This window comes from Nycticebus coucang, chromosome 12 (genome assembly GCF_027406575.1).
Source record: "Nycticebus coucang isolate mNycCou1 chromosome 12, mNycCou1.pri, whole genome shotgun sequence".
NCBI classification, from domain to species: domain Eukaryota; kingdom Metazoa; phylum Chordata; class Mammalia; order Primates; family Lorisidae; genus Nycticebus; species Nycticebus coucang.
In genome coordinates, this window is record NC_069791.1 from 56,705,224 (window position 1) to 56,731,187 (window position 25,964).

The 25,964-nt window shown below is 53.2% G+C and overlaps 1 protein-coding gene across 10 annotated transcripts in view; it reads right to left on the reverse strand.

The window, feature by feature from the left end:
- Positions 1-9,178: 9,178 nt before the first annotated feature.
- Positions 9,179-25,964, reverse strand: part of TSPAN9 (tetraspanin 9) — a 206,202-nt gene continuing 189,416 nt past the window's right edge. For 9 of the 10 annotated variants that reach the window (XM_053555263.1, XM_053555258.1, XM_053555260.1 and 6 more), the window contains 6 exons: positions 13,147-13,338; positions 12,682-12,756; positions 11,683-11,784; positions 10,932-11,063; positions 10,584-10,667; positions 9,179-9,813 (listed from right to left, as the gene is read on the reverse strand). In XM_053555263.1, the coding sequence (XP_053411238.1) occupies positions 9,742-9,813; positions 10,584-10,667; positions 10,932-11,063; positions 11,683-11,784; positions 12,682-12,756; positions 13,147-13,338 (657 nt within the window). In that variant the 3' untranslated portion in view covers positions 9,179-9,741. The remainder of the gene's footprint in view (positions 9,814-10,583; positions 10,668-10,931; positions 11,064-11,682; positions 11,785-12,681; positions 12,757-13,146; positions 13,339-25,964) is intronic. The other variant, XM_053555257.1, reaches the window with a different exon arrangement.

Consider the following 25,964-nt stretch of genomic DNA (forward strand, 5'->3'; position numbering starts at 1 on the left):
CTGCCTTCTGCTGAGTTTTATTCTCTGCAAGGAGATCCTAGCCCAAATGTATTATGACCCACTGCTCCATCCTGAGGCCACTGTCCTAGTCACAGCTCTCCTGTGTAAACCCATGATTAGGGTCCTGCTCACCATTCTGTTATCAGAGCTCATCATTTGTTTGAAGTGACCTCTCTCCCCTGCCCACAAGTCATTAGCCATTGGGTGCAAGCAATTGCCAGGAGCCTTGAATTATCTTCCTCCTTAAGCTCTGCCTTTGGTCCATCAGTATTTTCATCCCATTGGCCAAGAGGCGCAACAGCCTGATAATGAGCCTGTAATGTGCCCCTCCCCCATACCTGCTCACCCCAGCAGGTACAGAATGTGGGGCAAAGGGGCTCCCTCTGGCTGAGCTGCTACCCCCAGACCATCTCACCGCTCGGTGAGGGGTTTCTCCACTGGGGACCAGCTAATTTGTCCTCACCTGGACACCTTTTCATCTTAATGCAAAAAGACAAATCTTTGCTAAAGGCACTAGGTTGTCCAGGGCAGAGCTAAAAAGTACACTACTTTGTCTTGTGGGACATAAAACTCTCATTCTCTTTAATTCACTATTCTGTCTAGAAAACCCACTTTCTAGGTGGGGTGGGGCGCCTGCACAGCACTGGATAAGCTGGGCTCAAGGGGAGTTTGAGGCAGGACAGGGTGGTCTGGGGGGCAGCTGAGAGTTGAATCACACTTGGTATGAACCCACAGATGAGTGCACCCGAGGAAGTCCCCTGCCAAGGCCCACAACGCAGGGGAGGCTGCCGGCCCCTGCCCTGCTCTCCTGTGTCTCCCTGACCTCTTTGACAGTTGTTCAGTGAATAGTCACAGCAGCAGCCCTCTGTTCTGTGGATGTCAGACAAGGAAATGGCCCCTGGAGGGCATGTTCATGGTCATTCATCCCACTGGAGCGGGAAGTCTGCTCGTCTCCACCATTACTGTGAGACTGGGTACACAAGCACACAAACGTTCTGAGGGACAAGCGCCACCACGGGCCCTCCCCTGTTGCAGACAGGCAGCGCTGTTGGTGGTTTGCAACTGCTTCTAACCAGCCCCGGCAGCCAACAAGGGCCTTGTCAACAGGGTGGACAGCACGAAGCTGTCGCTGTCACTGGAGCTATTCCTTTGGTGGCTGCTGGCTGGCCTGTCAGCTGCCATTACTTCCCAGTGGGTTCCAACGCCTTGTGTCAGCCCCATGGGGTGGGCTGCCCTGCTGCCTCGTGGCGGGGGGGCTGCTCCACACTGAGGACCCTGTTCTCACTCACTCCCCACAGCTGAAGAGAGAGAAGCTGCCAGTGGGAGGGGAGGATGCAAGGCTAAGAGCCTGTATTTTCTTCTTCTTTTTCTTGTTTTTTGGGGGTGTTTTTGTTTTTTGAGACAGAGTCTCACTCTGTTGCCCAGGCTGGAGTGCAGTGCAGTCATCATAGCTCACTGCAGCCTCTATCTCCTGGGTTCAAATTACCCTCCTGCCTTAGCTTCCCAAGTAGCTGGGACTACAGGTGCCACCACCATGCCCAGCTAATTTTTCTGTTTTTAGTAGAGAAATCCTTGTAGTAGCAGGGCTTGAACTCCTGAGTTCAAATGATCTTCCCGCCTTAGCCTCTCAGAATGCTAGGGCTACAGGTATGAGCCACCACGCTGGCCCCTATTTTCTTCTTAAAAGCAAACACAGGAGAAGCCCCTGCCTCCCTTTCGCTCTTGCTTCTGCCTCTAGTGGACACTGTGTCTGGTAGTGACTTGGGCAGGAAGGAGATGACGCTGCCGGGGCACCCAGTAGGAGCCTCTGCATTAGCCAAGGGCAAAAGAGGGAGAGAGTGAAGCCGGAATCCAGCCCTCTCCATCAGCAAAACACAAATAATGTCGCTGCATGGAGATGAAGCCAGTCAGAGCCAAGAGGTTTAAAGTTCCCACGACCCAGGGACAACATCTATTGGACTTTAAAAACATTCAGAGTGGCTCCTGCATCCCTAAGTCCCCCTCTGAATATTTTTCAGCCCTGAGTGGGGGACCAGAGATCGAACCCGACAAGTTTCCCTGAGTTGCCAACTGGAAACTAAGAAGGCTGAGTCCTTTCTGAAAGTGGGTTCTCTTGCCAGAGAAAGAAATGTGCCTCAACTTACAATGGGGCTTGCATCCCCACATACATGTTATAAAAGCTTAAGTGTTATCAAGTCGAAACTATATTTAATATATCTTAGCTGCTAAACCTTGTAGCTTAGCCGGGCCTACCCAAAACCCTCTGAGAACATTTACATTATCCTACAGTTGGACAAAAGCTTCAAACACAAAGCTTTTTTTTTTTTTTTTTTGAGACAGAGTCTCACTATGTCATTCTCAGTAGAGTGCTGTGGCATCACAGCTCACAGCAAACTCAAATTCTTGGGCTTAAGGGATTCTCTTGCCTTGGTCTTCCCAGTAGCTGGGACTGCAGGCACCCAGCTATTTTTTGGTTGCAGTTGTCATTGTTGTCTAGCAGGTCTGGGCTGGGCTCAAACCCACCAGCCTCAGTGTATGTGGCTGGTGCCCTACTCACTGAGCTATGGGCACTGAGCCCACAAATCTTGTTTTTTAATAAAGTTATTGAATATCTCATGAAAGTTATTGAATACTATATTGAAAGTGAAAACCAGAAGGGCCGTATGGGTACTCAAAGTATGGTTTACTGAATGGGTATTGCTTTTGCACTATGGTGAAATCCAAGAATGTTAAGTGGAGCATAACGAGCTGACGGCCATCTGTACTGGGATTTCAGGAGCTCACTGAGGGGAGAGGATGGGGGAGGATTAGAGGAGCAAAGCACCAGGACTTCCTGACTTCATTACATCACAGAACACGGGCTGCAGCTCCCCTGGGCCACATGTTGAATGAGCCCTTCTTCCCTAACCAAAAGAAGACTCTCTGGGTGACAAACACTGACCACAAGACTGACCACAGATCACTGTGTGGCCTTCTTCTACTTCACCTCTCTCCTCTGCAGCAGGGCACCAAGGGACATGGGGCAGTGCCCAGGTTTGCCCCATCTGGCTCGCAGCTACCTGGCAGCTTCTGGGGCTACAGTGGAGAAGTTCAAGCAGCAGCTTCAATCAGGAGAGCTTGGCTAGAGCATGCCCTGTGGAGTGTTGATATTCTTTTTGTTAGTTTGAGGACACCAGAACTGCGAGAGCAGCTGTCATTAAACTCAGCAAAAACGAGATGGCTAAATCAATAGCCACACAATCTTTGCTGAATCCTTTAGAAAGGAGCCATTGCAATGCCAATATTTTTGTGTCCAAACGACACTTATTTAATCTAGCTTCCCTCCTGCTCCTGTGGTTTATTGAATACTGCTGCTGAGGCAGCCCAGAGGGACACAGAGGCACAGGGAAGCCTGTGTCCTGAGCTCCTTGAACTGCTTGCCCCCCGATACACCAACTCCTCTGCCCAGATCACTCTCTTGTGTCTCTTTTCCTTGGGTCTTGTCTTTCATTTGGAGACCCAGATTCTACCAATTTCTTGCCAAGCACCTATCCTGGTCCAGGAACAAGCTGGATGGATGCCTTTACATATATGCTTTTATTTAATCTCCACAGCAAATCTATAAAATAGGTACTATCCTTGATTTGTGGATGACAAGACCTCAAGGAAAAGAGACCCCAAGGCTCAGATGGACACCAAATGCAGAGTGGGAATTTAATCCAAGTCCTCCAACTCCCAAACCATCACTCTTTCCAGCCACACCATGATACATCTCTCGTGGCGGACATTCAAGCCCAGTGACAGCTGATAAGACAGCTACAGTCGGAAGGAACCTAGAAAATGTTTATGAAAGCATTTTGCAAGCTGTGAATCTCAATACAAACAGATTTAATTCCATCACGCTGGTGCCTGTCATCTCCTGCACAAGAGCACTGAGCCCAGAAAACACATCCATCTACCTTTTGGTGCAGTTAATCATCTACCTGTCTGGGTGAGGGTGTCATGCTGGGTGAATGGCATGCTCCTTCCCCTCATCCTCCAGTAAGTCCAATTAAGCACCAAGGATCATCAATTCTCCTCCCTGTCTCTCAAATCTGGCAGCTCTGTCTCCGCTCCACCACTTCTTCCTGTGGCTCTGTCATCTCTCGCCTAAATCACTGCCACACCTGTGCTCCTTCTTCCTGCAGCCACCCTTGTCCCTCTGGCCACTGTCCACACTTGCAGCAATGCTGTCTTTCTAATAGCTGTCACACTTTCAGTAAGTCTTTCTGTGCCTCCCACTGCAGGCTCTTTGACCTGGTTGTCAAGGTTGTGACCTGGCGGTGGCCATGCTCTCCACTCCACCTTTGTCCTCTGTGCCCCAGCTCTGTGGATGACATCCATCCACTGGACATATTTCTTTCCACTCCTTACCCAGAGCTGATGCCCCACTGTCAGCTCTTAGCTTTGTCATCACCTCCTCTGGGGGCCTCACCCTTCCTGAGCTTGGCCAGCACCCTTCCCACACAGCCACCAAAGCTAAGGAGTTGTGACTTTTTTTTTTTTTGAGACAGTGTCTCACTGTGTCACCCTCGTTAGAGTGTCGTAGTGTCACAGCTCACAGCTACCTCAAACTCTTGGGCTTAAGCGATTCTTTTGCCTCAGCCTCCCAAGTAGCTGGGACTACAGGCACCTGCCACAACGCCTGGCTATTTTTTGTTGCAGTTGTCATTGTTGTTTAGCAGGCCCAGGCCAGGTTCGAACCTGCCATCCTTAGTGTATGTGGCTGGTGCTGCCATCCTTAGTGTATGTGGCTGTGACTGTGCTTGGTGCCCCCACTTAACAGCTGGCTCCACAAGCATGAGTGAGTACTCGGTCAGTTTTTGAGTGAATAGACCTCTTGTCCATGCAGGCACCAGTGCGGGCAGGGTCCTCATGGGGTGCCAGGGCTGCTCTGCTGCTGCTCACAGACCAGCCTTTCTCACTTGCCTTTGCTGAGAACCAACTGGGGGGGAGGGTTATCCCACAAAATCACACAAGAATGGGGAGCAAAGGCAGGATCCCCAGACTGAACAGCCCAGAACCCATCTCAGAAGGTGCTAGCCTCGTTTTCACAGTCCCAGGGAAAATGATGATCAGCTCCTATCCCAATAGGAACTTCTGCCCCCCTACATCCACAATGTAGCTTGTGTGACCAGGGCCAGAGCTAAGACTGCCCTCCACTGCCCTGGGAGCCACAGCAGACATCATACCAACCCAGGGCATCCTGGTGGCATCCTCCACAGACCCAGTGCACAGGAGCCAGAGCAAGGACTGGCAGAGACAGGTGGCTTCCGCCCACATTCCTGTGAGTCAGTGGGTCCTCTGTAGATGATGGGGGGCCACTTGCCCCTTGGCCAGGACCAATCCTAACCCTATAACCACCAAGTCTCTCTCAGTACATTTCCTGTGGAGGCTCTCAGGGATCCCATTCCAGGTGGGCCTTTGACAGACAGTCATCCTAGACTCAGAGACAGTCTCCACAGGACACAGCAGCTAGAGATGGGGCCCCAAATGTTGATGCTTTGGGACAATTCCATATAGGCCTGGCCACTTCCTTGAGGAGGGTGAGGGACAGACCTCCACATGCAGAGGACTTTAGGGGTGCCTCTGACTGCCACCAGATCCACGGGCACTCACGCTGCATCCCCGCTTCCCACCACATGCTGGGGACACATGGTGCATCAGTGACCCAGGATAAGGACACACTGTAAGCTTCTCTCATCTGCAACTTGTGACTATGACTATGATAGCCAAGGAAAACCCCCAAACCAGAACCCAACCAGGCAGCCGGCAGCCTTGCCCTGCGAGGCACAGTTCTTTCCATCCCCGTGGTTCCGGCCCGCCCTCCCCACTGCCCATCCTCATACTGATTTTGTGCCTTCTCTGGGCTGTCTCAGAGGCATTCTGGGGGGGCCAAGTCATACCGTGAGGTCCTCTAACTCCTACAGGGCTCCAGTGAACCCCAGGAATGTCAAAGGGATTGGAAAGAGAATGTACCTAAAACTGACAGGCCTGCCCTACCAGAGGCCCCTGAATCAACTGAATGACTTAAAACACTCCTCGCCTCCACCGCTGACCTGGCCCATCTGGGATGGGAGAAGACACCAAGCTGGAGGCCTGGTCACTCAGGCAGAGGGCTCAGGCACTAGGACTGACCCTGATCAAGCCTGCATCAAGTCCCCAGGTAGAGGGGCATGTGGGTTCCTCAGCCACCCAGAGAGGACTGAGATCCTGCAGACCTGAAACCTGCGCCCTAGCAGGGAGCTGAGGCCCTGGCTGTGGGGGTGTGTCCCGGATAAAGGGTGGGACTGGTGTCTGATCCCCATGTACCAACAACCACATGAAATAAGTCACAGTCGTGGTTGAGCAAACAAAACACCACTGAGAGACAGCCTGCTTGTGCTTTTGACGTGTTATCGTTTTTATTTAAAAACATGCTAAAAACATGGTGTTCAATAAAGCCAGGACCAGGATGAAGGAAACGCACAGATACGGCATCACAAGCAGAGAAGTGCATCTGAAACCAACAAGCATGTGCTCCCCGCCCGCTCCCCCGCCCTGCCCGCATCAGGTGGGCAGGGAGCCCAGGACCTACCCCGGATTGCTGCCTCACTGTGGTGAGCAGTGAGTGGGGAGAACAGGGACACACAGGGGCTGGCTGGACTCTGAAGGGCTGAGGGACAAGAAAAGACCCCAAGCACCTGGCACCTAGCTCCCGTCCTATGCCACGTCCCTGCTAGTTAGCACCTCCACCAGTGGGTGGGCAGGGGGCCAGAGAGGAGGGGACAGTCACTTCCATCCACCTGGACTGCCACCCACCTCGACTTCCATGCCAGCCTGGAAGGACGGCACCTAGTTCCAAGGCAAACCAGGGATGGGGTTGGCAGCCTTTCCAAAGAGCCCAGGGTGCACACAAAAAGGGTGATGCTCCAGCTTGAGGGCATGGGAGCACAGGGGAAGGCTTGCACCCTGACACCTGCTGTCAGCCACCCGAGGGCAGCTCTCAGCCCCTGCCTGCTCACCCACTCTGTGAGATAGCTGCAGAGAAAGACTAAGTCTGTATCTGACATTCCCCTGAAGTCATGTACAAACCCCTAAGAGACTTTTGGTAAAAGTCTGTAAATTGCCTGCTTCAGATCTGATTGAATGAACTCTGGCTTTGGCAAGGGAAGCCACCAGGGAAGAAATTCACCCAGTGGAATTCTGCCCTAGTGAAATCATAGTCAACAGAAGCTGAGAAGATTCTGAGCCACTTTCACTAGGTATGGCCCTCTGTGTGGTTGAGGACCAGTCGGCAGGACGGGCCCAGGGCTTGGCAAATACCCACCCTGTGCACAATTTCTGCCCAGTGTAGACTCAGCCAAATGACAAACAGCCAAGCACAGGCTGAGGTGAAAAGGCAGTTCTGGGAGCTGTGGGCAAGGCTCTGCAAACAACTCAGGTGAGGTGGGGGCTGGCGCAGGCAGGAAACTATGGCAAAGGCTCTGGGGCCAGAGGACACTAGAGGCACTCCAGAAACAAGATTGCCAGGGAGGCTACCCACCTCCAGGTGCACTAGGCTTTTCCTGTTGACATTAACAAAAATTAAAAATTGCATTGATTGGCATGAACAAACCTTCCACGGTCCACCCAGGGCAAAAATGCATTATGTACCAGGTCGCATGTGCGGCTCTAACACTCGTTTGCTGAGCGTCTCTCTGCAGTGGCATGTTTGCTCTGGAATCTGCATTTTGGGGTTCTCAGGGAGGCAACTGAAGCTCCTTACAGGAAAACAGGCCAGAGGATGAGGGGAAGGCAGTTTTATCCTGCCCTGTGCTCCATCCAGGACCTGTCCCTCCAGACCCCCATCGGCACCACTGCTCCCGTCTCAGGGACGCCAACTTTACTTGGCCTTGCTGAGACCATCCTACTCTCCACTCCCACCCCGCAAAAACATGAATCCTGGATACACTGAAAGTCTTATCCTCCTGGTCCCGATTTGTATGTTACTTAGGTGGATGGAGGAGTCACTGGCAGGTGGATGGCCATACCTCAGCTCTTGGGTCAGGGAGGTGGAGGTTGGAGGAGAGACCCAGGCCTAGGAGTTAACCAGAGTATTAAGCCAAAGGAGTCAGGAGAAAGCCCCACATGAGGCCACATCCAGCAAAGGATGCTGGACCCTGGCTAGTGAGTGGATGACCCCCTCAAGCTCAGTCCCACACACTCTTGACTCTTAACTGTAAAACATTAAACTGGACCTGCATTGAGTGGGAGGAGAGGGGATGACATCCTGCTGCAGCTGAATACCCTGCCATCCACCTCCCATGCCCAGTCTGTCCATGTCCTGACTCAGGCTGCTCTCCTTCTGGGACTTCACGACAAGAGCCAGTCTACCCTCCTTTCTCGGGCTCTCTGTACTTCTCCTTAGGATCACGCAGGATGTAACCACCACCCACCCCACTGCTGACGTCAGTGAACCCGGGGGGAAGTGAGGAGGGTCCTGGGACCTGGACGACACCTTTCCTTCCCTCCCAGCAGCAGCCCAGTGAAGGCAGCAGGGAGATGGTGGACACCAGTTCTACGTCCCTCTCCTGATGGCCACGGTCCTCTGCTGCTGTGGGCAGCAAAACACAGGACTGCTTCCCCTTCCAGAAGCAAGGTGAGAAAGTGAGCAGCATCTGAACTAGAGAGGTATCTGTCTGAGAATTTCTAGCAGGAATGTCTGTGAGAGTAACTGGGGTGTGCAGAACCTGTCGCGGGAATGACGCCCGCACGGGGACAAGGGGAAGCCTCCCACACCAGCAGAGGGCAGGAGAAAGAAGGAAAAACACCAGAAACTGCCCATCAACAAAAAGCATAAGGACCTGCTGGCTCTGGCTGCCTTTGCGGAGAGGTGCTTCACCAGCCCCCAGAGGACACCCCCTCCAAACACCACCACCAGTGCAGGACGCTCCTCCACGCTGCCACACTCCACCTGCCACTTCCAGGCCCCTGTCCACAGACACCAGGCCAGGCAGGGCCCATACCCTGCTCCCGGCTCCTTCCTTTTCAGTGCATTCTGAGTGAGAACCTTGAGGATGTCACACAGTGGTTTGTCCCGAACGAAATTGGACGGATGCCCTTTCTTCCCACCCGTCCCCCACCCTCAGGAACAAAGCAAACCATTAAAGAAATCAACACAGTAAAAAGTTATACATCAGAAAGCTAACCCTAAACTTATCTGAGATAATATTCCTGAATAATCATAATCAGAGTAAAATAAAATAAAAAAGTTACACTGTAAAGGTATAAAAAGCCTGGGCAAGATGCTCCAGGGGCCTTGCTTAAAGGCGGTCAGACCCCGTCCCCACCAACCCTGCCACGGCAGCCATGGACAGCAGTGGCCCCTGCTGGGGCAGTCTCTCCACCAGGCCCCATCCCACACAGGGACAAAAGTCAGTGTGAGGAAGGGTGGGGGGCAGGAAACCATCAGTGCCGGAGGCTCCTCCTGAGCGCGTCCCCAGCCCACCCCGTCGTCTTTGGCAAATACACAGATGCAGGTGCAGGAATGCGGGTGCCCGTGGCCCAGGTCTCCTCGAGCCTCCTCCTCCCTGGTCCTCCACCCACCCAGAAGTCTGAGGCTGAGGCAGTGGGCAGGGGAGGGCAGGCAGGGTGGGTGGGTGCAGGGCACAGTCTGGAGAATGCAGGCAGGCGACACAAAGCTCAATCCTCTTCCCTCCACAGAGCGTCTGGGCAGGGCTGGGGTGCTCCCAGTCGGCCCACTCATGCGTCATACTTTTTCCCAGTCCGGTGGATGTGCTGGAAGAGGGTCATGGAGAAGGCCATGCCCAGAATCTGAAAGACATGGGGGGAGGGCCTTAGACGGAAGTGCCAGAACCTAGGTCTAACCTCAGCCCAGCAGGTCTTGGCACGTCACAGGGCACTGGAAGCAAGTGGGTGTAACCACTGTGTACTGGGGACAGGTGTGAAGACAACAGTGAGCAGACGAGGTCAGCTGGTGACTCAGCTGTGGCTGTGCATAGGTGAACTCTGGCTCAGCCCTGCCAAGGTGCACCAGCACGCCCACCTCAGAGGGGACACGCAGAACCTGGCCTGACATGGGAGCTAACAGGAATGAGGCGGGGAGAGGAAGGTGGCAGGATCCCTAAAGACTCATGCCCAGTGCCTGGTTTGGTTCTGAACACGTGAAGTGACGTCTGACCACCATCCATGCTGAGCTTAGGGTGGTTAGTACTTGTTTGTGGCCTTCCGCATCCGAATCCTGAAAGGGGTGGGGCTGCAGAGAAGGGCAGGGTGCAACAGGAAGCTGGCCTTGGCCTCGTGGTCACTATAGATCGTGTGCCACGTGCACAAAACACAACAGCTCAAGGTCTGGCACAACTGGGGGAGCCCAGTGCTCCGGTCTCGGCCTGGCCACGGGCAGCCCCGACACGAGCCCCACTCTCAGTACTCAATAGAATCTTGCTCTCACATCTGCACTCTGCACGACAGCAGGCTCATGGCTCAGCTTCAAAGCACTTACAAAAATCGCTGACATTCCGCCAGGTACCAACCAGCTAGGTCCACCACGCTTCCTTTCTGCCCTGGGCTAGGACACCCCCTACCTGCATGACAAGGATGCACATCCCCACCGTGCCCAGCACGTGCTTGTTGTCCTCGAACCACGTCTTCACCTTCTCGTAGCAGCCCTGGAGAGCGAGGCCTGCAGGTCAGGGTCTAGCTCCACTCCTCCTCTCACCTCCCACCACAACCTCAGCCCTGGCCCCCCAGAGCCTGCATAGTTGCACCCCCAAGCCACCCCTCCCTCCCTGTCTCTCCCAACCATAGGTCCAGGGCCTATTTTCCACCTGTGCCCCTCTCCACCCCACATCAGGCCAGCTCCTGCACCCACCCTCCCCAAGGCCTCTGGCCAGGCCATCCACCACACAGGCAGACCCAGGACGCAGCCTCACCGTTCTCCACAAGGGTGTGGTGGCGTTGCGCCCACAGCCCTGTGAGTTCTCCATGCAGCAGCGGTCGGGAACTGTGTTCTCCCCTAGTACCGGGTACCAGTCTGTGTAATCGGTAACGCCACAGCATCGCATCTGCCCACAGGATGGATAGGGGCAGTCAGATCCACCAAGCCCGCCCATCCTCTCCCAACCCCACAAAAGCCACTACTCTGGAGTTCAGGGAGGAGACCAAGGGCCCTTAGCTGGGAAAGTGAGTGACCAAGACAGGGGAGGGCGATGTGACCTGTCCCTCAGGCTGGCACCAGACCTCGGGCAGGGGAACTCAGTCCTCTGCTTACCCACTGCCACCTCATTTTCCTTGTTGACCATTGCAAGCTGGCTGCCAGCTAACCACCTGCTGATCCCTCCCCCAGGGCTTAAATGAGACATCTGGGTGTAGGAAATTGTTTTCCCCAGAGAATGAACACCTTCTCGCCTGAGCCAAGCATAATCCAGGAGGTGAATCTAAAATTATCTCATTTATCCCAAAGCTGAGCCACTCCCCACATCTCCATTAGGCCTGTCCATTCTCACATCCTCGCCCCTCTCCTGCATTATCTGTTATTCTGTTTGACCTAACAGCTTAGACAAATGCCCTGCTGGACCTGTCACCCCAACCCTACTCCTGGCTAAAATCCAGAAAGTGCCCAACTCTATCCCCTGGAGAGGCAAGTGGAAGCCCTGGGCTGCAATGCCTCCTCCTGGCCTTCACCTCAGCCTGGATAATGTTCCAGGCGTTCTTGAGCCCCACGTTGTTCTCGGTGTTGTACAGCAGCAGGCCTTCCTTCAGGTCCTTCTTGGCGTTCTCATTCACCTGTCAGGTAGAGGGACATGGCAGGTTGTGGGGACCAGAATGCAGATCCTCTCCCCAGTCCATGACAGGTCACACTGCTGGTGACACGTAAGAAAAAGGGGAGGGGAGGGGAGGCAAATGGTCTAGGGGGCCCTGTCCTACTGGGAGGCTCCGCGGCCCAGCAGGGGTGGAAGTGGGGACAGGCTGACGATCCCAGCTACAGCCTGCAGCACCCTGATGGATCCACTGAGTCCCAGAAGAGCTAAACTTGTAGGGCAGGGCTGTGCCACCAAAAGGCAGAAACAGACCCACACCTCCAACTGCCCTGTGCCTGCATGAGCCACACCCACAAGCCAACACCCCCACACAGAGACACAACATCCTCCCCACGACTGCCCCTCACAAAACATGCTGGGAACAAGACAAGGACAGACAGGTCACTTTAATCTGAGGTCCTCAGCCTCCCCAGTAGCTGGGACTACAGGTGCTCGCCAGAATGCTTGACTAGTTTTTTCTATTTTTAGTAGAGATAGGGTTTTGGTCTTGCTCAGGCTGGTCTCAAACTCCTGAGCTCAGGTGATCCACCTGGCTTGGGTGGATTACAGACAGGAGCCATGTGGCTTGAATACATGCAGTGATGGGAGCTCACTACAGAACAGGCAGTCTAGGCCATCCCTGGTAATTTAGAGGGCTCCACTTGCTGAGGTTGCACAGAGTAATGAGTCCTTAGTCCCCCCCCAAACTTGCCCCATGATGCTCCCACCAAACCCTCCATTTGGAGTTTCCCGAACCCCTGGCTCCATCCTCCTTTCTTTGCAGGTACTATCTGCCAGCACCTTCCCTCTGAGGGGAAGGCCCACGGCCCAAGCCTCGGGGCAGTGAAATTCTGTCTGGCCCCTCCCCTCTCCCGAGGCTTACCTTGTCCATGTAGACAAAGAAGAGGATGAGCAAGATCAGCTCTGCCAGGAGGATGATCAGCAAGACGATGAAGAACTGGAAAGGAAAGATCCCGGCATAGGTACGTGGCAGTGGTGACAGCTGGGAACAGGGTGCACGTGGGAAGAGTGGCAGGGAAGCTGGGAGAGCTGGCCCCTGGGCAGGGTTCCCCAGGCCTTAGGGCCACCTCCTGAGGCGACCCAGACAGCCCAGATGGGACGTGGGGTGGAAGGGGATAAAGCACATGAATAATCAGGAAGTAGGGAGACAGCTAGGGGCAGGGACAACAATCAGGAGAAGACGGGTATGTTCAGGCGTACAACATTCTAGAAGCAATTTCAGCTGGGCACACGGTTAGGCTGATGTTCCAGGCTGTGCCTATCTCAGTGGTGCAAGTGCAGGGAGATTCGGCGTTCAGAGGGCCGGGGATATGGTCGTCCAACTCACACTGAGGAGGAGGCACTTGTTTTCCTTGATGGCCCCCAGGCAGCCCAGAAAGCCAGTCACCATGACGATGGTACCAATGGCGATGACAAGGTTGGCCGCGGACAGTGAGGGGAAGCTGGGGGAGAAGGTGGCAAAGTTGCCTTGGGACACGGAGAGCCAGATGCCCACTCCAAGCAGCCCACAGCCGCAGAGCTGGAGAGGAAGGAAAACCTGTTAGACCAGCCTCACTCTCATATTCGTCTCCGCCAAACTGGGAACTGGAAATACTGCACGCCTCCCTCCCCCCCCCACCAATCCCGGATTCTCAGACACAAAATGGTGACGGAACCAGACTACCAGTCAGGCATGGTCACAGACCCAGGGCATGTCAGCTGCATGATCTAGATCAATCCCCTAGCCTCCCCATGCCTCCGTCTCCCCATCTGGTAGATGGAATTAGACCAGCTTCATGAATCTTGCAGGGTCACTCTGAGGGTCAGGGTAAAGACGAGAGCCCAAAGCATGTAACAAGTGTATTGAAACTACTAGAGGCTTGAGGTTATTTCACTTGACAGAGAAGAGGCCCTGACGTTCAGGAAGGAAGCTGGGAGTGGGGCACTGTGGCCAGGGAAAGAAAGTCTGGACTTGCTGCTGGGAGTGGGTAGAACCCAGAGTCCAATTTCTTGGAGCCAGAGCTTCCAGTGACTCTGTCCTCTTGCCCTCATCAGAAGGGCCATTTGCCACTGTTATCAGAAGTCTAAACAACAAATTTCCCACAGCTAGAGAAAGAAAAGCACTCATCAGGCTGGCTGAGGCCTGGCCAGTGTGCAGGATGTGGGAGTCCACAGTTGCCTTTGTCATCGCCCCCTCCCTCGAGCCAGCTGCCAGCACAATCAGCCTGAAAAGCAAGAACCAACTCTGCTCTGCAGCACCCCTGGGGCTGCCGGCGCCACCAGCATCACCTGGGGAAGCTTCTGTTTCATTGGCTACAAATCTCCACATCTGCCTTATTTTATGCTCGATATAGCTGACACTCCCCAGCACCTTCTGCCTGCTCGGGGGAAGTCTGCTGAGTCTGAGGGGCCAATCAGTCAGCATGTACTAAGTACCTACAGCACACCACATGCTGCGCCAGAAAGCTACAACCACTACAGAGACCTGCCTTCCGGGGGCCTCTGTTCTGGCTGGATGGGAGCAATAAAAATGCAGCACCTACCACCCCCAGGAAGTATACACTGGTGCCAAATAAATGCTACAGGCCTTCAGGGGAGGCATTCACTGTTTTGGCCAGAGAAGCCAGTTGGAAGAGGCAGTCCCTATAAGATGGGTGGACACAGAGCAGCTGGAGGATGGAAGCCTTCCGTGCAGGGCAAACATGAGATGGGAAGGGAAGGACTCAGGAGTCACAGACACGCACCAGATACTCAGTTCTAGCTCGTCCGGATTGTGTGACCGTGTTAACTCCTCCTATGCACAATGAGAATACCAGCATCTTCCTGCTAGATTGTGAGAATTTAAATGAAATAAAGTATGGGAAGTGGGTGGCCAGGACCAGGTACTGCTCACTGCAAAGCTGTTTCCTGGGTGGCCACTATGTGTAGGGACTGTGCTGACTGCTGTGACTCCATGCATCGGGCACAGCCCTGCTCTCATGCTGCTCTGGCTCCAGAGAGGAAACCCTGACACATGGGGCTGAGACAAGGCAGCCTGAGGTTAGGCAGAGAGGGCTGTGGTTGTGTTCTAGAAGGCGAGGGGAAGGGACAAGGCCCTGGGGAGAGGACGTTTCCCTGGCACATTCAGTCCACAAACCCAAAGTGAGCGCCCAGCATACCCTGTGCAGGCCCTGCTCTCAGAGCTGGGGAAACAGCAGTAAACAGCCCCCAGCAAAGCTCCCTGCCTTCATGAAGAGTGGATTCTTACAGGGGACACAGCCCTTACATTAGCAAACACGGCAGAATTTCAGGGGCTGACACGTGCAACGAAGAAAAACGAGGATGTGTAAAAAGTCAGAAAGTGGGTGAGGGTGAGCCAGGAAGGCCTCTCAGGAAAGGTGGCACTTAAGCCATGTAAAATCTGGGAGAAGAATGTCCTGGATAGAATGAGTAGCCTGGCCAACCAAGGAAGCACAAGCTGGCCCTGTGGCCGCAACAGAGCAAAGGAGGTGACAAGTGGCAGGAGACTCAGTAGGTGGGGCAGCCAGGTACCTGGGACCTTACAGGTAAAGAGCACTTATGATGTCCTTAGTGTGATGGGAAGGCCCAGATCTGGAGAATGACATGATCTGATTTACGTTTTCAATGGATCACTCTGGCTGCTGTTCAGAAAAGAACCATCGGAGGTGAGGGGTGGCCAGGAGAGTAAGCAGAGGCGACTGTGATTAGGTGAGCAGAGCAGTGAGAAATGGTCCAATTTGAGATGTTGTGGGGCGTTTTTTTTTTTTTTTTTTTTGTAGAGACAGAGTCTCACTTTATGGCCCTCGGTAGAGTGCCGTGGCCTCACACAGCTCACAGCAACCTCCAACTCCTGGGCTTAAGCGATTCTCTTGCCTCAGCCTCCCGAGTAGCTGGGACTACAGGTGCCCGCCACAACGCCCGGCTATTTTTTGGTTGCAGTTTGGCTGGGGCTGGGTTTGAAACCACCACCCTCGGTATTTGGGGCTGGCGCCTTACCGACTGAGCCACAGGCGCTATGGGGTGTTTTTTTTTGAGATGTATTTTGAAGGCAATATTGGCAGGCCTCGCCAGGCTTTGAAAAATGAGTTGGATTTTAGTAAATTGGGAAACAGAAAGGTGGTCCAGACAGCAAATAAAAAGAAAAAAAAAAAAAAAAAACAGGGCAGGGATATTTCCATGTATTACTAAACTAGAAATGGTTTGAGGAGCTGCAGGAGGATCAGAAGTACGGTACGCAGCTACCTGGGTCCCCCGCACTGTCGAGAGGGTCCTGAACCTCCTTTGCCCTGCAGCAGCTGTGGGTGGAAGCAAGTCAAGGTTCCCAAGGCAGGGGCACACTCAGACCCTGAGCTTTCTGCCTAACAGGTGGCATCACCAAGCTCCGTAGTGGGGAATGGGGCCCACCACTGTCTATGACCACTAGGTGGCGCTTCAGCCCGCCTCAGAAGTGCTTTGGGTTGGCCAGCTCCAAGCTGAAACTTTCTTCCAGCTTGTCACTCTGACTTTGTTCAATCTGGTCAGTTTATATGCTGCCGTCTCAATTTTGCTTTCATTAATCACACCATAGAAAATTCATGATCTTCATACTGAAGATTTATGGCTCAAAAGCCAGACCCCTGAATGAATAAGCAGGAAACCTGCTGGGGCTGATACTCACTACAGGTAGACCTTGGGACCCTGCCGCTGCAGAAGCACAGGCCCCCACCCCCCCACCCCAAACCCAGATCTCAGAGCCTGGGCCCTCTCCAGGCCGGGACAAGTTTTCTGGCTTTTTGCGCAGACCCCTTCTCTACCACCCCACTCTCCAGGAGACCTGGGAGTGCTCCCCACATGATGGGTGCTAACTAACAGCGCAGGTAGGTACCAAGACAACTACCTTGGCCCTCAGCCTCACGCCCAGATTGCGGCCTCACTGCCCTCCCTTTCCTGGCCTCTGTGTTTCAGCCCAGCCTAGATAGAGCTGCCTGAATCCTTTTTCTAGGACACCTCTTTCTTTATTTTTATTTTTTTGAGACTGAGTCTCACGTTGTTGCCCTTGGTAGAGTGTTGTGGCATCACAGCTCACAGCAACCTAACTCTTGGGCTCAAGAGATTCTCTTGCCTCAGTTTTTCATTTTTAGTAGAGACAGGGGTCTCACACTTTTTCAGGCTGGTCTCGAACTCCTGAGCTCAAGCGATCCAATCTGGCCTCCCAGATTACAGGCGTGAGCCACTGCACCTGGCCTTAAGACGCCTTTTTCATCATGCTGCTCCCCTGTGTGACCTTAAGGTCCTTTGGCCCTCTGAGGCCCAATTTCCTTTAAAATGTGGGATTTGGACTATGTGATTTCTCGGGTCCCTCCGGTGTGGTCTTAGTCAAGCCTGAGACATGGTGCTCCCATGCTCCGCTCAGCAGTTCTCTGTCAGGAGCAAGTCCACTCCCCACATCTGACATGTGTGGAGGCATTCTGGGCTGTCATAGTTAAGGGAGTGTGTGCTACTGGCATCTGGTGGGAGAGGCTCGGGCCGCTGAACACGTGCAGTGAGCAGGGAAGCCCCGAGATAAGGAATAATCTGGCCCCAAATGTCAACAGAAGCTGAAAGACCCTGCCCCGAGTCACAACCTCATGCCAGGCACCTACCTGGGGCTGTCATCTCCCCTGAGAGCACAGCCACTGGATAAAGAACCTGGTATATTCCCTCCAGTGGTGGGGCAGAGGTGGCCAAAGATGCTGCTGGCTCTGAAAGGCATGACACAACCCAAGGGGAAGAAAGTGCTCGGAAGGGCCAGGCCAGGATAGCTATGGGGCTGGGACTTGGGGGATGGCAGTAGGCAGAAGGGAGGGTCAACAGTAGAAACAGGTGTGCCACAGGGTCTAAGAGAGCCAGGCCCAGCCATGCACAGGTGTGGGAGCAGGAAGACAGGAAGCTGACCCCTGAAGCCAGAGCGGGGAGAAGTAGGACAGGGAAGCCATCCCACGTGGAGGCTGCCCAGCCCCGGAATGAGACAAGGCCAATGGTGGCATAGCTAAAGCTCAGAGTCAGAGAGCTTAGTTGGTGGCATTTGGGAAAATTCCCTTCCAAAACCGGAGGGTTGTCTCAGCTGAGATGACCAAGCTATAAGGCAGGGGAATCTGGGGCAAGGCAGGGTGACTCAGGGGATCAGGACCCAGCCAATGTTAGCACCAACCTACCAGAGGTCACAAGCCACCCTGGTGTGGTCCAGGCCTGACCAGTGTCCTTCTCTAAACAGGACAGGTCTATGGACCTTTCTGAGTACCAAGTCTCCTCCACCCCCTGTCAACTCCCCCCAATAACTTCAATCCAGGGTTCTGAACAAATTCACTTCCAAACTTGAAAAGACAAACTCCCATCCTTGCATTTGCCCATGGCCTCTATGATGGCCAGGATTGGGGCCTGCTGTGTTCACAGTTAAATTCTCAGAGCCGAGAACAGTGCCTCACCCTTGGCAATGCCTTTGAGTCCTCCTCCTACAGGGCCATCCTGTCTGGGTCCTGCCGTAAGTCGGCAGAAGGGAGAAGGTACAGGCCCCTCAGCACCGAGAGGAGCCTCAAGCCAACAGGCTGTCTCTGGCCCTCCCTGTCACTGTGGGGCCACCCACATGTGCCCAATAGGAGGACTGAGACCCAGCCAAGCCCTGGCCCCATCATCAGCCCACATTCCTGACTCACTTCATTTATTAAGTCTTGTAATTGGCCTAATAGCCCCATGATATTTGTCCTCATCTTTAGTTTGAACCACACTAACTTGGAGTTTTAACATATTTTTCTGCCACGTGTCCTTATGCAGCCAGCACGATTCTCTGGGGTGGGGTCTTCAAACCACCCTCCCTCCCAGCTGCATGCTGCTTAGAACCCAGGGACAGTCACCACCCATGTCCCACCATAGCTGCCAACAGTCTCCCACGGGCACCCCCTGAGGCTTCTATGTAGGCCTGATGCCCACCTTCACTAAAATGCAAGTACTTCCAGACCCAGGTTCATGTCATGTCCATTTTTCTTCCAGCATAGGACACAGAGTATGCCTCCTGGAATACTAGATAAATATTTGTTCGAGGAATGAATGAAAGATGGGGGTTGGGGAGACCTGAGCGAGCCATAGCCCAGGAGCAGGACCAGCCACAGACACATAAGCCCACCTGAAGGAGAAGCACTGTGTACTCCATCTTCCCCACTCCTGGAGCCCCGTGTACCCCCAATTTACCCTCACCCCCAGATGCCCCCGGCTCCTCATCACCCACCTGGTGTGAACCACCCTCTCACCTGCCCTCGTCCCCATCAGAGCCCATCACACCCCTGACTATTTTACTCCTCGGTGCCTCGTGTGTCTCTGCAGACTCCAACAAGAACCAGGGCTCCTGGAGTAGGGTGTCACTGGTGTCCCCCACCCCAGCACATCCCCTGGCCCCCTGCCATCCTCAACACTTCTTCGCTTGCAGGAGATTTTCAAATGCTAGGCCTCAGCACCCCTCTATGCTTTCTATGAGCTAGGGCCAGGCCCAATGTTTAACAGCATTTAATAAATTAGTTGATGTGGAGAATAAAAAAAGAAAACCAAAACGGCTTTAACTTTACAGCCTGACATGCTGGCTAATAATGAACCTGCCTGGCCCTGGGAGAAGCCAACCTGCCAAGAACTTCATCACAAGGAGCGGAGACAATATATCAATGCCAGGAGAGCGGCTGCTACTTTATATTTCAGACGCCCCTTGCCTTCCAGGGGACCCTGAAGCTCATTCATTCTCACAGCCATAAAGGGAGAAACAGGAGGGGCTGGGGACGGGGGCGAGCCAGACAATGACTCCAATTCTGCATGGAGGGAAATGAAGGGACAAAGTCACAGAGACATCTTTGCCAAAGTCACCAAACAGGTAGAAAGAACACAGCTTGGTAAAATCAGAGGGACAGGCAGCCACAGAGGGTCCCCCAGGGTCTTCATGATCACCATCTGACAACATATCCCTTTTTGTGAAAACTCTAATTAGCTAACCATTATTTGCTATTCTCAAGAATCCATTTCCCTGTGGCTAATATGCATCAGTCCCACTTTTGCCCAAGAAGCCCCCCAAGAACAAGCACGACAGGCCTTTAAACGCTGGAAGCGATGCTTCTAACAACGTCCTTTCCCAAGTCTTCTGGCCTATTAAAGGGCTTTTTGATCTTTCACCTTTGAGTCAACCTCCCTGGCTCATCTCTGTCTCAAAAATGAAAGTCATACTCCAGTTTTAGTAGGACCAATTCTCCCCTCCCACACTCTGAGCTCTATACTCCTAGTAATCCAGCTTAAGCCCCCATCAGCTTGACTAGTAACCACAGCAAGTTTTGTCTCATCCTGAGTTCGTGCGTAATTTAAAGTCAAATGACACAATTCCTCGGTCTTTCTTTTTTTGACCCCACACCTTCTCTCAAAGCCTCTGATTTCTTCACAATTCCACTTTGCAGCCCCCAATATCACCAGCTTGCACAGCTGTTGGGGAGATCACACCCATATTTCTGAGCCTAATTTTCCTCCAAATAAACATTACATAAAGCATTTGCATACCTACAACCCAGTTACATTTTGATTATTCCTGAATGGGGTTATTCTCTGTAGAAGATGGTTCTAGGAGAGAATGTCTACACATGGCCAAACTCTAGGAAGTTGAGTTTAGGAGCTACAAGCCTCTAGAATTAATAAAGCTCTTGAATTATATGTTCCAAGAGTGACAATTCTCTCCAGCAAACTTTACACCCACTCTCCTAATTCACCAAACTCCCTATCAGTTGAGAGCAAGTCCTATTACTATACCTATATTTCTTGTAATCCAAAAACCTGAAAGGCACACTCAAGTGGAGGAGCTCCCATCTGAGGTGGGGACAGCCCCATGTCCCCCTCCAGGGGGTTAAGGGCCTTGGTTAGGGGTAAATGTCCAGCCCCAGCAGCCCTGGCTTCTAGCAGGCTACACAAAGGGCCTGGTGCTCTCTGCTCCCCAGGGGTGTGTGGGGTCAGCTTTGCTGAAGCATAGTCCATCTGTTTGGGCTTCCAGGCCTGGCCTGAGGATGGGGCTGCCCTGGAGCTCACTCCAACCAAACTCCCTGTGTGACTCTCGGGTAGCACAGCCAAGGAGAATCTGAATCTGTTTCTGGGCTTCAAGGACCAGGTCAGGGGTGAGAGATGGCACAGTCTCCAAGACAGCTAATGCCCAGGGAGCTAGAGGGCAGGACTAGAAATGGAGAGGGCCAGAGGTGTCCACCTTGTGCTGCCCCCATACAGCCCCTTTATAACTCATTCCTCTGGGATGTCCAAGTTGTCATGGGACAACTCGGCTCTCCTCCTGCACCTCCACCACACAGCAGGCCCCAGGTCCACTTTCTCAGGGGCCAGTAACTTTCTACCTTCTCTAACTGACCCACAGGCCTGCTCCCTCCATGGGGAACTGGAAAAGGAGGTAGAGGCAAGGTCAGAATCCCCAGGGGGAACCAAGACGGAGCTAAGGCAGCCAGGAGAAACAAGCCCCAGAAGCACCACAAAGTGACAGGTGGCCAGGATGGCAAAGAGCCGGGGAAGATGCAGAGCACCTGCCAGCCTTGTAAAGGAGAAGCCATCACTCACCAGTCCATAAACATCGATCCTGCTGCCACCACAGCCCTCCCAGGGCAGGCCACGCATGAGGGGCAGAACCAAACTTTACTCCCAAGTAGGCACGTTCTGGGCCTGGGTAAGGGGCCAGGGGCCCTTCCCAGACAGATGATGCAGGGTTTGTACACAAAAGGGGGTGAGCGTGGGTACCAGAAGAGGGGACACAGTGTGCCCAAGCTCCCACCAGCGCGTCCAGCCCCTGCTCACTGCTGGCAGTGGGAGGATGTGGCTCCTAGACTATGAGATTCTGCGCAGGCCCTGGACAGAGCCTGCAAGTTAGAGGACACAGCTGTTTCCCATCTCTACTCACAAACACACAGAATTCAGGGGCTAAAATGCTGATGGGGGAGGCACACAGAAGAACTGCCCAAGAGGGAGGCTGACAACCCACCATCACAGCCTCCACGGGAGGTTTCGGTTCTCTGAGCTGCTCGGAGGACTGCCTATCCTGGGAGAGTGGGGGAGTACGATGACCCTTGGACATGCCTTTTCCCCAAACAGGGAACTTGTCAACACTCAGCAACAAACAGCATGGAGCCTCAGGCCATCACACCCAGTAACACCCCCCACCAGCATGCTGGGGCAGGAAGGGCACTCTACGCTGGGGGGCAGAGCTGGGGGATAGACCCATGGGTCTCACAACCTGCACTTCCCAGGACCATGGCTGCCTGAGCTCCTGGGCCAGGCAAGAGCCGCAGGAGACAGCCTGGGACCAGGAGCCAGGGCACTGCCTCAGCTCCCAAGGTCATTACAAAGTGGGAAGGAAGGTGCCAAGGACTCAGAATAGCTTGTCAGAGGGGTCTGTAGAAACGATTTCCCAATCGCCGGCATACTTTTCCTCCTCCCTGCATTTGTTTTATTTGTGCATCTGGGGAGAAAGGCATCTCTAACAGCATCAAAGCACACAGCAGTACATGAAGCCAGGGGCTGCTGTGGGAGGCGTGATGGGCTTAAGAAACCACCCTTCAAGGATTGCACTTAAACGGGCAGCCACAGGGGCTTCCCTAAGAAGGCGGTAACCATGGGCAGCCCAGAACTCAGGACTCAGAGCCAGGGGGTGGGGTGGGGGGAGGCGCTGTGCAGCTCTGGCAAGTCACTTAACCTTTCTGAGATGTTTCCCTGATAAAAGACCGAGGGAGAAGGAAAGCACACCCTCCCCCTGGCACTTGGGGACTCTGGGGATGAATAGGCTATGTCTGCCGAGCACTTTGTGCTCTTCGGAATATAAATATTATACAAGGAATTGTGTTATTACTCAAACTCCTCGGAAGAGCCAAAGGGGAGCGGGACAAGGAAACCTTGAATTCACATTACATCTTCCTGGCAAGGAGCTCAAATTATCTGGGAGGCTATAACTCATCCTTCAGAATGGGGAAGGGAATAGGGGCTGTTTTCCCTGTTTGGGGGACAAAGGTGCCCCCAAAGGTGAAGAAAAGCCACACAGTGAAAATACTTCATTACTGGGTACCTGTCATTCTGCCCATCTCAGACTGGAGGCTCTTTTCATCACATAATAAGGCGTTTTCCACGGCCTGCATTTAGCAAGCAGTGATCTAGCATGACGCGTTACAGACATCAGGAAAGATGATGGCTGACAACCGGGCCCATCTCTGGCCCCAGGACAGCCACCCACACACACTTTTGCTATAAGCCTCTGACATGGCCAATAGATGATGGGCCTTCTCTCCAGGGATCCAGTACCCACGGCCTGATTATGTATACTGCCAGCGGGAGCCGCGTCCACCCACGCCAGGATTTTGGCATTTCTGACATGCTTCATGGGGGACACAAGCCAGGTAAGCGCAGGTCTCTCTGCCAGAGATGGTCTCAGCACCTAGTTAAGTGACAACCTGAGATCCCTCCCTGTCCTGTGTCAGGGCTGCCCACCATGGGCTCTACTGGTACAGCAGGAGGCCGTGGCCTGCCCTCAGCTTTGTAACTTGTGCACTGCAATTGATGTTACTATACGCTGCCTGTCCATGGTTTTCCCAGATAAACAGGTCCAAGGTCATGGAGCACCTAAAGGCAGAGCCATGCCTGCTCCCAGCAGCCACAGCTCAACTCCCCCATCCTTCCCTGGTGTTCTGCTGCCATTGACAGTAACACACTAGTGCTCCTGAGTGCTGGCCACAGGGCAGTACCATTCTGAGTACTTTGTCTTTATTGCCTCATTTAGTAGAGGGGGCACTATTTTTGTCTTCCCTGTTTTACAGATGAGGAAACAAAAGCATAGTGAAGTTAAGCAGTGAAGGAATCCACGAAACCTGACTCCAAAACCCATGTTCTTACCCACCACGTTCCACTGCTCAGACCTAGGTCATCTCCCTGGCTCTTCCTCATTTACCCCAGAAAGGGCCCCTAGACACGGCCCTACTCTGAGAAAGGAAGGCTAGCTATGGTATAGCTTGTACAGCCTCAGTGGCCTGGAGGTTTACCTGTAGACTAGTAGGACAGGATTAAAAAAAGCAGTGTTGGGCAGCGCCTATAGCTCAAGGAGTAGGGCGCCGGCCCCATATACTAGGGGTGGCAGGTTCAAGCCCAGCCCCGGCCAAAACTGCAATAAATAAATAAGTAAATAAAGCACTGTGGGTGATAAGTGTGGTGGTGATGAGGGTGATGAAGGCAATGATGCTGCTGATGAAGCCAGCACTGACTGAGCCCACATTACATACACACCAGAGGTGTGTCCAGCCCCCTCCATACGGGGCAGTTGCTGCTCTTCCTCCCACTTTACAAACAGGAACACTCAGGATCAAAGAGGTTGAGTATCCTGTCTAAGCTGACACCTGGAATTGGCAGACTTAGGCTTTTAATCCAATTTGCTATGACAAATCTTGTGATTGTAACCTGTATATGCCACAAAAAAAAAAAAAAATCATAAACTTCATTTTATTAAACATTTTCAGTAACTTTCTAACCCCACCTGAGTGGAGGGAGGAAGGAACAGCACACCAAAGAATGTAGGGAACCAAGAACACAGTCCCAGGGTGCAAGAGGGTTGCAAGTGGGGCCAGAGACTGCCTCCGAGCCTGCCCAGGCAGGAAGGCACAGGGGGCCGCCCACTGAGGCAGTCCCTCTGCTCTGCTGATTCCACCTTCCTCTGCAAGAGGAAGTGAGAAGGAACAAAATAAACTAACCTGGAGTTCAGTGGACCTTTCTGCTCCTGTATCTCCACAGAACAGAGGAAATATCGTAGTAATAACCCTTTGCCATTTGTTTTCCAAAAAGCACTTTCACATACCCTGTGTTGGCAGATGGTTGTAAGAACCATTTGAGTTGTTATCGTATCTTACACATAAGGATATTGGAACTCACTGGAGTTTAGCGCTCTTCTATACAATGCCTATAGCTAACTGATGGGATGTTAGGTATATCCTTACTTGACCCACAAGGACACAGGCTTCAGAGGAAGGCACAAAAACAGCTCAAACGTGCTGCACAGCAGATCCCTCAGCCAGGTAGTTAGTCCGCCGTGCCTCACCAGCATCCGCCCTGGGCCCAGCACTGGGCTGTCCAACCACTGGGGACTTCTAAGCCAGGTGGGCTACCAAGACCAGGAGAGAGCAGCCACGATGTAAAAGAGAACATCGGCCAGTGTTGGAGGGTGGGGGTCAGGAAAGGCTGTGGACAAGTTCTGCCTTGAGACCAGGCACAATAGGTTCAAGTTCCCGGTTCCCTCATTTACCAGGCGGCAGGACCTCAAAAAACGACTTCTTCTCTAGTGCTTGTTTTTTAAATGTGGATTAATGATACCTACCACAGAGAGTTGTAGTCGGGACTAAATGAGATTCATGAAAATAAACTTCCTAGCATGGCACCTCATACACAGCTATAAATGGGAGCCATTATTAGTATTTATGGCCTGCAGCCTTCACTCCCCGGGTTTCGGAGACCAGGCAGCCATGAGTCCGGAGGCAACAGTGGAGAAAGGCAGAGAGGTCTTGCTGTCCCCACCTGCCTGCATGCCAGGTGGCCACTCCGAGGGCCTCCCTAAGCCCGGTCCACCCCCGTCTGCCCAGACAGGCTACATTCCCACTGCCATCCCCGGTCCCCAGCCACTCATCTCCAGGAGGTGGCTCGCTTTCCCGATTTGCAGGCGCTTTCTTTTGGCAGAGAGCTGCTGCCGTCTGTGCTCTGGACCGTAAAACAAGTTTTCATCAATAAATTAAGATAAGCGGAAAGCCAGCTCGAGAGGAGGCGGGCTGAGGCAGGCGGGAAGTCGCTCAGTGACCTAGAAGGGGCCAAAGCAAAGCCAAAGCAAGACTGGGTTCCCACCCCCAGCTGCGAGCCCCAAGCGCCCCATTCTACAGGGCTTCTCAGAGAGGGGGAGGCGCAGGACGTCACCAGGCTCCCTCTGGCCCTGTTAGATTCTAAGGACATGTAAACCCAGCCTCACAGTGACAGGTAAAGTCAGACTCTCAGCAACCCTCTGAGCCAAAATAATGATCCTAATCGCTGTGTGAGATGAGCTAAATCACTCAGACACTTGCTTGCCCAATTACTAATACTACAAAACCTCCTCTGCAAATAAAAATGTTTTTTTTTCCA